The sequence below is a fragment of the Coturnix japonica genome, chromosome 8, assembly GCF_054131305.1.
Source record: "Coturnix japonica strain WE chromosome 8, WE-NBRP24, whole genome shotgun sequence".
NCBI classification, from domain to species: Eukaryota; Metazoa; Chordata; class Aves; order Galliformes; family Phasianidae; genus Coturnix; species Coturnix japonica.
Window position 1 is genome coordinate 5,714,938 of NC_140670.1, and position 12,482 is coordinate 5,727,419.

A 12,482-nucleotide genomic window follows, 5' to 3' on the forward strand; every position below is an offset into this window, starting at 1 on the left:
TCCTGCGAAGACTAACCTGTGATGATAAGGCATTCATTGTGATCCAATACTTCAGTGATGAGCCTTGATACAATCAGCTCTGGGTTGATTAAAAACCGAATTTCTTCCTGTACAAGTCCTGCCCCGGTGACACCACCGCCAACAAAACGGTTTGCAAAATCAACCTAAGAACAACACATCCAGGTCCATTAAGAGACAAGCAAACAGCATAAAACCCTTTCATTTAATAAAGGAATTAAAACCACGTACAAGCTTTTTTTTTTTTTTTGAAAGGACATATATTTAATAATGAAATATTTGCTGACATGTGAAAAACAGGAACAGCAGATCACAGCATCCCTTTTGCATTTTAGAGACGTTGAAGAATCATTAAGTTGGCCTTTAATAAGCTTTATGCCTTGGCTGTCGACACAAAGTACTTTTAGCTCAGTACTGCCCCACATCAGTTGCTCTGTACTTAGAAACTCTAAGAAATTCTCCTTGAGGTGCACTTGAAAAAGGTGCATCATTTTGATTACTAAGCTTTACACCTGAAACTATGAAGCTCTGGACTCCAATATTTGCTGCAGTAACATATTTTTTTCACATTATATTTCTCAATTTCTTTATTCAAAAAAAAGCAACTACTATTTATTCAAACTACTTACCCGTGGAAACATATAATTACAAACAACTTACATCACATTTTCCTGGCTAAAGATGTTCTATTTACTTATTTATTTATTTGGTAATTGAACTCCAGAAGACAGACTTCTTCCTTTAACCTGATTTGACAACTGAAGTATGTTCCTCGCTATCGATATGGACAGGACATCCTCCTTACCAATCTATTTCAGCTGACTGTCTCCCAGACTGAAACAGCGGTGCTGCAGCAGCAAGAAGTCTCCTGAACTACTGACCTGGTCACCGTCTGGGGCACAACAATCATTTCAAAAGCAAAACAAAAACAAAACAAAACCCCTTGGCAGCTCATAAAATTTGCAGCCTGAAACTTTTATCTTGTCAATCTTTGATCCCAGCTTGAACCAAAGGACCTGAAACTGTCCAGAACTTGCAATTTTCTGTCAGCTGCTTCTGTAACAGGTACATGTAACAGAACTCAATGAGCTAGGGAATACCAATGACACTAAAACTGCCTATGGAATTCATTTTGATGCTTCATTTACATCTTGTCATTTGAGTTTATATAGCTGGCAGACCATAAAAATGACATAAGCATGACATAAAGCCACATCTACTGCTATATAAACTTACCTGTAGCATACCTTGTCCATTGCTTTCAATAGTGCCCTCATAGGTGACATGCAATCTGGACAGCTTTTTCTGAGATCTATCATTGAGGAAAAAATATTGCACAGGGAAAAAAAAAATGACCACAGAATCTCCACAAAGACATCAAGACAAAAACCCACCCAAAAATCTACCTTCTTACACACCTTGACATAATGTGATTTAAAAATCTGAAGGATTAAGGAAAATGTATTTGCCTTTCCAAAAAGTCCCTTTTGGAGCTGTCCCTTTTTACACTCTCAAGCATCAAAAGATGCTTCTAAAAATTCACTTAGGACTTGTTGTCTTCACAGCCACATAGATACATGCACAACATTCAAATTATTTATATGCATTCATCCACTTCCTTCTGTAGATCTCACTAAAACAAACATGTTGACAGTGATCACTTGCAGGTCTGAATCAATTCACCATTAATGGGATTCAGGTTATGGATAATTTAAGCAAATCTCCACATTTAACAGCACATTTGACTTACCTTTCCCAGTCTGGAAATTCTTGGAGACACTGCCTTGTAAACGTCACCAATCCTGTCGGTTCTACAGGGAAACCAACCCCAAGGAAAAAATATTAACTGCTAGAGCTTTTGTCCCAACACTGATTACAATGTAATTCCTTTAGAAGCATGATACCAACTTTTAATTCAAGTAATGATGCAAAAATCTCATTACATAGTTCAATGTTGCAACGTTAAGAAGTAATTTTTATAAAGCATTGTCCCAGCACAGTCAGGGACAGCAGCAAAAGACTGAAGACATTATGAAAGTATTAGAAAAGAGCCCCTGTGCTACAGCTCTTCTCACCTGAGCACACAGATCACAATTCATTTCTTACCACAGAGATTTATTTCTATTGAAACTTCTGCTGAAGTCTGTTGGCTAAAACAGGAGGTGGCTGCGCTTACTTAGAGATAACAGTGTTATCGGCATAAAGGAAATGTCCTATAAAAAACACTAATGTAAGATATTGCTGCAGTTATGATAAACATAACTGCAGTCAAATCGCTTTCTCCTCAAAAAGGGAATTTATGAGCTCTGCTACAGATAAATACAAATAAAACACATTTTATAGGAGCTTAGGTGAACGCTCTCATCAATGAGAACAGTAGAATATCTGACTACACATGCTAAAGAAAGTACCACGCTCATTTCTAAAGGAGCTGAAGACATCTCACGTTTTGCTATCACCTTATTTATTTTCAACCAGGAAAAATTCAAAGCAGCTTTGCTTTGGAAGAACAGAAGCAAAAAAGCCTGAAATGCCAACACAAGTACGGAAAGATCACTTTGCATTACAAAGGTCGCAGACAAAACACTAAGTGTGTACGCTGCAGGAAACCTGAAGACTGTATCGATATGTTTAAGGATGGTATGGTACCAGTGATTTTGATGACCAAATGTGTTAATTTCTCTCTACATTCTCACTTTGATAAAGGTGCATCAAGTCAACACACATATTTTGATGTCATATATACACCACAGTTTGTATAATGCATATAGAAACATGCACACTTTATACGCAGTTATGTGTATATATATATATAAATAAGAGAGGTGAAAATATAATCTGAATCTACATATGTATTATGGATATTTTACACAAACAGACCCATCTCAGAAATAATAAAAGGAACAAAGAATAAGCTTCATGCAAAAAACTCAATTACACGCGTTATCTATATATGACAAAGTGATACCAAAGAATATCAGCATACTCAACATGCTGGCTTTTGTTAAGATACTTCCATCATGATGCTGCACAGCCACTCCTGAACCTAATGGGATTAAATTCTCTATGTATGTTTTGTAGCTGGAAAAAAAAACCTAAAAGAAATGAAGTACGTACTTCTTTCTGTGACTCTTCTAAAATAGCAGAAAAGGGTCTTCAGTTTCTCAGGCTTCCTTGGCGATCGTCCTTCAAACAATCTGGAAAACAAGGCAAAATTAATTAGATTAGATGTCAGCGATACACAGCATAGTCACCAGGCTACTTACAGGTAGGAGTTGAAAAATAGCCTGCCCTCCTTCAAGTCAGCCACTTCACCATTACACAAGTAGGACACAGTGAGGCTGTCTAGATCTTTCCACAACAAAGCGTTCAGTTGCAATGCTGCTATACTGCAGCTCAACTACCATGATCCCACACAATGCTCTCACACCACTTGTTACAGAGGCACCAGTCCTGAAATCTACACATATAGTGAGATTGTACACTCCCAGCAGGAAGCATATTTACACACTTACATGTGTAGTGCCCTTTAAAGGTAGAAGGCCAAAATTTGTTTCCAATTGAGCCAGTTTTTAGGTTGATCTGCTAGATGAGTTTCTGTTGAAGATAATAAGGTTGATTTTGAAGTATAGAAAAAAATATATATATATGATTTCAAAGGGAAGCTCCAAAAAAAATCTACCAGATTGATTTGCAATGACCTCGCTTGGATTGAAATCAGTGACCCAGAGGTGAAAACACGCACACTGAACACCCCAGGATCCAAATATCTTACCCTACTTACAGCTGAGTGAACTGCACAGAAGAATGAAGGCAACCACATTGCTTTCATGAACTGCACGGTACTAGCAGCATTTCCAAAGAGATTAATCCACCCCCTACAGGAATGGCTTTATCCACTGGGCTACTCCTGGCATTCTCTAAGTCATCTGTAAGCAACTAAGCATTAAAAGGAAGCATCCAATTCTTAGCCATTAAGCGAACGCGTGCTTTTAAGGTTAAATGAAAGATTTTTACTGCATCATCCCTCTTCCAGCAACTCGGACACACATTACTTAATTCCACCTGCAGCAAAGTGACATGGCATTGTTATTGGCAATACAAAATGGAATTTAACTGGGAGGAAGAACAGCGAGGACTTTAGAAATAATATCCTTTGAGCAGGAAGGTCACTAAAAGATGTCTGATACAGTGAAAGCCCCGAGGACGTGAGTTATAACACCCCTACTAATCCTTACCCCCATAAGCCACAAAACAACAGTGTAAGTAAAGCAGTGACACAACATTATTCATTTGTGCCCGTGCATCGAAATGACAATCTGCCTTTAAGAATGGAATGCTGTCAGGCAGACTTAGCTTCCAGTGGTCAACCAGGATGGGTTTCTTTTACCATACAAAAATTCTTACGCAATATGCTGAAGAGATCAATTCATCCAAAATCTATATAAAGCTAAAGAAGCTAATTTTAAGGTTGAAAAGGTCTTATGAAAAACTTCAGCCTTGGAACAACCAATCAGGACTTGAAGGCAGCAGGTTTCATATGTGTATGACCTACTTCAGGATGGACCCATCTGCAAGGTCTAGGATTGGGTTGTGTTTGCTCAACTAATAAGGGACTCAGAAAAGAAAGTTAAGGTGTGCATGCAGGTCTTGTCTAAATGCCTAAGTTAACTCTGACTTTTTATTTGCAAGTCTTACTTAATATGAGTCCATTAAACTGGTTCACTTATATACCAGCCCAGTCATACCTTCAAAGGGCTTTTTTACCCCTTCACTTCAGCTTGAAATCACCCTTACATTGCAAACTCTCAGTACTAAGTTCTTCATGTCACAAAGGTGTTACGTGATTCAGCATACCTAGTAAACTGTGCAGAGAGTCCAGAGCTGAACATACTAAGCTCAGAAAAAGGCCGATCAAACTAAATGGCAACAGCAAGGGAGATTAATTTGGTAAGTAATTGTAATGGATGAAACCAAAACATGGTCGCTGCCAGTGGGGCATTTCAACCAAATATACAAACATACACACACATGTATTTTAATGTATGTATATTCAAATCTGAAACGTCCAGCACTGGCCTGTCTTTTCTTGCAGTAAAAGCTGTGATAAACAGCTCTTTTCTTTTTCTCCTGGGATCAAAGCTACGGTAATGTCAATTGCTTCTGAAATAATCTAATTTACAGCAGATTTATTCCCCAAACATGTTCCATAATAACAGTAACGATAAGAGAGATCTGTATTTCTATTCCAGCCACAAAGCACTGTATAAAAATCACAGGGTGGCACAAAAGATTTTGGAAAGCCCAGGTTCTGACACAGGCATTATGTGTTGCAGGGGGTTACTCCCCGTGCAGTAGGGACAGAAAAATGCAGTGAGGTTCATAAGTCACCTGCATTTTGACCTGGGAGCAACACGCACCCTATAACCATACATCACACCTTGTACTGCAGTAAGCGCACGAGGGGAATTGTTTTAAAGGCCAATTGGATCAATCCCATCAATTTAAGAGAGGATAATATAGCAAAATTAGGAACGTCTTAATCTAGGACACTATTTTGGAGATCATCAGTGAGGAAACATTGTGGAAGGTTTTATTTCTGGAGCAAATACCTGTGTTATGGAGAACAAAGCTATACGAAGACATCAATAAAAAAATAAATGCTTCCTTAAGTGCTGGAACACAGATCCTACTAAAAAAAAAAAAACCTAGCCAAAAATATAACCATATAACCAATTTACTGACAAGAACCCAAGGCCAAAAAAAGCATTAATTCCAATTAAAGAACTCAGCCAAATGAATTGCACTTTAAATCAAATGCAAAGTACTGCAAGCCCCCACTTTCAGCTGAAGCAATTGAAATATTACCTCTAACTGCATGTGTAAGGTAATTTTGCTCTGCACAAGATGTTCTTGCTGCCATGCAGCTAACTCCCACTTAGCAGGAAGCCAACACCAAAGCACAAAGCTTGTGGGGCTGGCCAACCAAACAGAGCTGTGCACTGATGCTAATCAAATCAAAGATGTATTAGAGAGATATGCCTATAGGGATGCAGTTAGGTGCTCTGACTAGTCAAGGTCAGAGATTTAAGAACAGGAGACAGATGATGTGCCAACAACACAGCAAAAGTATATTGTTAAGTCACTGTGGCCACATGAAAACTTTCATAGATAATAATGAGAGAGTCCCACCCCCAGCCCGTACCTTCCCAACCACAGGTTGGGCTTTGTTTGAACTTATCAGCATACGTTAATGCTTCTAACATGCAAATTTGAACCTATCCTAAGATACATAACTGCATAGAATAGCAAAATACTTGAAGAATGAATACAACAGGCATGTTAGATTTTCTATCTTGTCACATTTCACATATACACACAGGGGTGGAAACAGGCTTAGATGTTATCTTCCAAACCTTATTGCTCTCCATAAGATCAAGGGCTATCTGCATCTAGAAGCTGAGCATTCTCAATTGGTAACCATCTCTATTTGAACTACTAAAACTTCACAGTGAATCATGCAACCCTAAAAGAAAAACTCATCATGTGTCAATTGGAGCAATAAATGAATCATTTAGGATTACATCAGCTGCACCAGGGAGCACAGTGAATCATCCCTACCATCTTCCTCCTGCAATCTTTTTTCCTCCATCGTGTACCGAGAGGGAAAAGAAAGGTCTTCCTTGTCAAAAATGTAAGCAATCTTTTTTCCAAGCTCTGATTTACACCACTAAGCAGAGCTGGTCAAAATACTCTGTTTCAGTATTTCTGTCACAGTATTATTTGATATTCTTCTTCAGTTGTGCTAATAGTAACTTCAGTCACATGTATATCTAAGACTACTTGTTGATAGTGTATGGAAAGGGTAGGAAATCTATAGTAAACATGAACAGAGAGATAATCCCCTCAAATATGGGATCTGTAGATAGGATTTATATATAATTACTGGTTGTGTAGTAGGGGTGGGAATACATAATTATCCAGCCACATTTTAAAGCACAGTGCTACATCACTGAACTTCCCTTCAGTGAAAAGACACAATGTAGTTCCAGAGAGTGGCTGGAGACTTTTCTTACCAAGCAGTGAAACACTTGCTGCTGTCCTATTACCACTGCCACTATTACATTTCCCCTTGCCAAGAAAAACACAATATCTCATTCCTACAGAGGGTCTCCTCATGGCTTTCAGTATTTTTCCCCCAATTCTGTCCCCCCATATCACTGGAAGGGGGAAAAATGAGTGAATGACTGTGTGCTGCTGAGCCACCTGCTGCATTAAATGACAACAGGAAAACACAGCACAAACTTACACAAGTCAGGTGTGGTAACATCACTTCTGTTTATCTGGTGCTTAGTGTATGTTCATTTAATAGCACGAATCCCACCCTTATATATTAAAACAGCCTATACCTAAAGCAATTTAGAGGTTTTGAATTCCCCTGGCATCAAGTAGAAGAAAACCAATATATTCAGCCACACAGTCTCACAAGCACTTTCTTATTACTGTTGCATCACAGGTATCAACTGTCATCATACCAAGTTATTTAAGAACGTGCAACACCTTTGTGTTTAATTAGAACTTCATCCTCAGATTAGAGGCTCTTGACCGAGAGTACTCAGCGCCAAACAGCACTGTGCAGTGTTTTACACCGAGCATCTAAAGCAACACATCTCACAGTACAGCAGAAATCAGTTCTGTCATGAATTACTGCATCTACTGAAGTGATACAGCATTGTGTAATCACTAATGCCATTACTAGACTTATTAAGAATGGTGTCCTGTTGATCTATTCAAAGACCATTTCATCATCTGCCACACAAAAAAGCCAATTTTAATGTTTTACAGTAAATGATACTCAAATCGGTACCAATAAGAACACAGGCCTGAGGCAGGGAAACAGGACTGGTTTTCTAGGCTCAGAGTCTAAAACCATAGAAACAAACCTAGCGCCACTTCTCAGAGGAACAATGCATCTCTCAGTCCAAATCAAGTTCTCTCAAAGTCATCAGGTAATTTATTCCCCAGAGAATACTCATTAGCATTGCAAAATTGATGTTGTTTATGAAGAGACAATTGCATTACTTGTAAATTAGATCTCAATTCCCCTGTATAAACGTACTATACGGTTTGCCCATTTCCTTTCATATATTATACATTCCATAAAAGACATATATATCTTAATTACTATTTTTTGCTCCTCATTCCCAATCACTTGAAATTGCTTTAAAGGCTTGTTTGATAAAGATGAAGAAAGTCAGTCCTACAGGAATACTGGCCATTTCAGAGCAGAGCACCTCACTAACATACATGCCAGAAGATCCACCAGGTTTGTATTATTAGACACGCTGTCTTTAATTACAATACAGCTTCACTTGCTTTGATGGCAGCTACTACAGATGCCTAATGCCTTCATTTTAACTACAGCAGCTCTTTGAGAAAGAACAGTGAAGTTCCTGCAACTTGATGCTACAGCTGAGAACAGATCAAAGGTACAGCAAAAGCAAAATGGGTCTTTGACACGCCAGTTCTCTTTTTGGTCAACCAGAGAACCGAGATAAGACTGCTCTTTGGTTCTTGGTTTGGTTTTTATTTCTTTAAACACTTCTACGCACTATCAGGCTTTGTATTTTCCTTGATTACAAGATGCTATGGTAGTAAGGCAGGTCTGATAGCTCAGTCAACAGGGGCATGAAAAACCTCCACTGAACCATCTCACCTCATGATAGGCTAAACCACCACAAACTACTGATAGTAAAGATGCACTCCCAGCATTACCAGAAGAAACTGCGTTCAAATGCAACCATCATCACAATTGTAGAGATCACCTCAGAAGAGCTGATGCAACTCATCCTTCACATTCAAGCGAGATGCAGCTTCTATGAGAAACGGATCAGTAAGAACATTAAGAGGACAAATGCAATTCTTTCTGTTCTGATGGAATATTTTGGCACAGAGCTGCCCAATCCATTTCCACGTTATTATATTATATAAATGTTTTCGAAATGAAGATTGAACTTCTAAAATTTGGCTTTATGTTTGGTTTAAATAGCAGCAATGCCTCATGCTATTTTGTATGCTCTAATAGTATTTGGCCACCGAACAGACATTATTCCATTTACTAGAATTCATAAATATCCTGACTCTCAAAGCTAAACTAGGAATTCCATTTTATTAACTACATTTGTAATGGATTATGTTATTAATAACTTAAGAACTGCAAGAGGTCAATCCTCACCAAGTCCTAAAGGGAAGGATTTAATTAAATTACAAAGTATTTCATTATACGAATGACTTGGCCTCTGTAGCACGACGAACAATCACAACAGGCACTCGGTGTCACAACATACTATTAAACTAACTGCTACACTGTCAAACGTGGAACACTCCCTCTGTCCCCCAGTCCTCAACTGGTAAGAGGGACAGATGAAGCAGAGATGATTTATGTTAACGCTAACACTTAGAATGGCCTTCCTTCCCATCAGATGCAGTTGTTAGTGCATTCAAACAATATGCCATCATTGCTACAGAAACAGTGCTGAGCACCAGTGCACCAGAAAAAGCTGAACAGAGAGAAAAAAGTACATTCTCAGTATTGTGTAGAGCACCTGATGTTATGTCAGATTTGCTTCTTGATTAGGGAAGCTAATTCTTAGCTGAGGGAAGGGATGAAAGCCTTTTGTATTAATGTAGAAAGTGTGTGTATAGTGTACATTGGTTAAAACTAAGTTCTCTCACACACGCTCAGTAATTTTGCTTCATTACGGAACCATGGCAGATTTTTTTGCTGTGCCCAAGGAACGCAGTAATTCATTCACAGTCATGCAGCAGACAAATTATGCTGAGGAAAGAACCAAGTCTGGAAAAAAACTGCAGACAATAAGACTGTGGGGGAAAAGAGCTGCTGTGTAGAACAATCTGTTATGCCCGTTCCTGAACAGGGCAGAGCAATAGTCCCCAAAGCCTTTAAATCAAAACATAAGTATCAAGAAGTCCCAAGCATTTCAATTTCAGCTATTGCCTGCTGCCTTTTGAGTGCACCCAGCTTCACAAAAGGCTTTTCTATAAAACCTGAAACCACAAGCTGCGGTGAAACAAACCTTGTCATGTTTGCAAATCTGAAACAGCTGAAAACATGTCTTGAAGAACAGACATTTTTAATCCTCAGGTAAGAGAGAACATGGTCTTTCCTTCTTTCTTCCGGTTTGGTAAACGTTCCTGCACTTAGACAACAGTATCATTCTACCTTACGTGGCCTCAAGCTGAGCATGACATCCTGTATAATGTAAGAGGAAGGTCTGAAGACTGTTGTATTACTCCTTCAAAACAGTAATATTGGAATTCACTTTGAGCGACGGCACTTAAAGACCAAATAAGAGAAGACCAAGAACTGACCAGAATAAGACACAAATTCCGAATGCTTAAGTGCTTTTACAGGTTATTTTAAAAATCTATGGCACTAATTCCTTTCCCTAACACACAGAAAAGACCTATGTTATTTCTAAGTAGTTCAAATTATCACGTCCTGAGTTAACCACTACTACCTGTGCAATGTTCAATGACTGTGAATGTATACCAGTGGCTGCAGCATTTCATTGTGAGGCTGATAATTGAACTGATACATAATACACAATAATACACAATAAAAACCTGATACTTTTAAGTCCTTAAAAAAATTAAAACAAAAAATCAGCTAAAAGTATGTGGATGGAGCAGTCAAATGGAAACCTGTCCAGATCCTTACTGTACACTTCTACTGCACTGGACATAAGCCTTTCTAATGAACGGATGGTTACTCCACAGTCAGTTGTTTCTATGAACACACTGAGCTGTATGAGGCACAAATGCCCACTAATACTCCTCTTCTGTATGCCACTGCCCCATTGGAACAAAAATCTGGTCAGCACACCTTTGCCAAGTACAGTTTTCTGGTCTCTCTTCTGAATACTCTGTGTAGACAAGCTCATTCTAGCCCTTCACGACAGCAAGCACCAAAACCATTACTATTACATCTGTACACCTCACTTGCTTTATTCAGGGAAGTTCAAGCTTGTTGTGGCCCTTAAGACAGAGCTTAGTGCCCAAGTGTACTGGATCACAAGTAACACTACCTTCATACTTCATCTCAACCTTCAAAGCATATAAACTATATGTATTAACTGCAAGGGAGTAAGAAAACCTCCAGATAATAATCTGAGTTTAAACCTAAGGTTGACCCACTTGTATTTCTAATCAGAAGTCTTATTACTCTGCAGCAGGAAATGCCCCCATCCTCTATCTCCTTCCTTAACTAAATTTAGAATACTTAAGAAATAAAAGATACTAGAAAGCCTTTAATCAAATACGTATGCATGCTAGTATTGAGAAGAAAAAAAAGAATAAGCATTTGTTTAGAAATCAAAATATCATCAGTTAAACTCATATTGTGGTCTTAAAACCTTCCTAAGTTAATGAATAATCAAGTTATGTTAATCTGAGTCAATTTGCAGATTACTGGTGATATAAAGATATCATATATATTAAATATAACATACATGAAATATATATATATGCATATATATATACACACACACACATATATATATGTATAGAAAATATACAAAGCACGCTTGAAATACGCTATTTGTAGACAAATGGCTATAAGGAAGAAAAGCTCTGTAAACCATTAAAAATAGTGACAACAATCTTCTAACAATATGGAAGAAGAAACAAGTTTCTTCCTTGAATGACAACAATAATATTTCCACTGAAGGATTATGGGCTCAATTTCTTCCCCAGTGCCATACCTGTTGAAGTTAATGTCTGGATAACTAGAATACTCAGACTTCATCTTCGCATTGCGACGTGGAAAAGTACAGAAGAAAGCATTGGCCAAAAAACTAGCAATTTGTTCCTGTGACATTGTGATGGAGTGATTCATCTTTTGTTTCAGTAGAGGTATTGGCTACCAAGTGGGAACAAAAGAGGTGAGGGGGAGGGAGGGCCAGGAGAAAAGGGAGGGAAGGAGAGAGAAAAATAATTAGCTTACCCATTTTAAAAGAAAAAACAGGAGCACAAAATTACATTTGTTAAATTAGAGCAAGAGTAATTTAAGCCATTGGTGAACCCTTTAATCAGGAGAACCATTAAAGTCAAGAACAGTTTATTCAAGACAATTGGGAAAAAGCTTGCTGACAAACTGCAGATTTCTAATCAATAATAAAAAAGGAGACCAAGAAAACACAACTTATCAAACAAAATCAGTGGAAATTGAAGGGAAAAAACATGCAGGACTTGCAGTTCCTGGGCAATCTTAAAAACTGAAGTAAAAAAAAATCAGCTTCGATGGCTGAATACCTAAGAACCTACTAAGGAGTGTTTTCAGCTACAATAACCACGCTTCACAATCTACAAAGAAAGGTGGAGTCATCCCACAACTGTCACCCAATGGCTCGATCTTGTTATTCCTGGTCTCCCTGAATCAAAAC

The 12,482-nt window shown here is 38.2% G+C and overlaps 1 protein-coding gene across 2 annotated transcripts in view; it reads right to left on the bottom strand.

Moving 5' to 3' along the window:
• PARG (poly(ADP-ribose) glycohydrolase) overlaps positions 1–12,482 on the bottom strand; it is a 42,767-nt gene that overhangs the window by 13,965 nt on the left and 16,320 nt on the right. For both annotated transcript variants that reach the window (XM_085553872.1, XM_085553871.1), the window contains exons 9-13: positions 11,802–11,959; positions 3,136–3,215; positions 1,769–1,829; positions 1,255–1,330; positions 17–164 (exon numbers count right to left, since the gene is read on the bottom strand). In XM_085553872.1, coding sequence (XP_085409998.1) covers positions 17–164; positions 1,255–1,330; positions 1,769–1,829; positions 3,136–3,215; positions 11,802–11,959 — 523 coding nt within the window. The remainder of the gene's footprint in view (positions 1–16; positions 165–1,254; positions 1,331–1,768; positions 1,830–3,135; positions 3,216–11,801; positions 11,960–12,482) is intronic.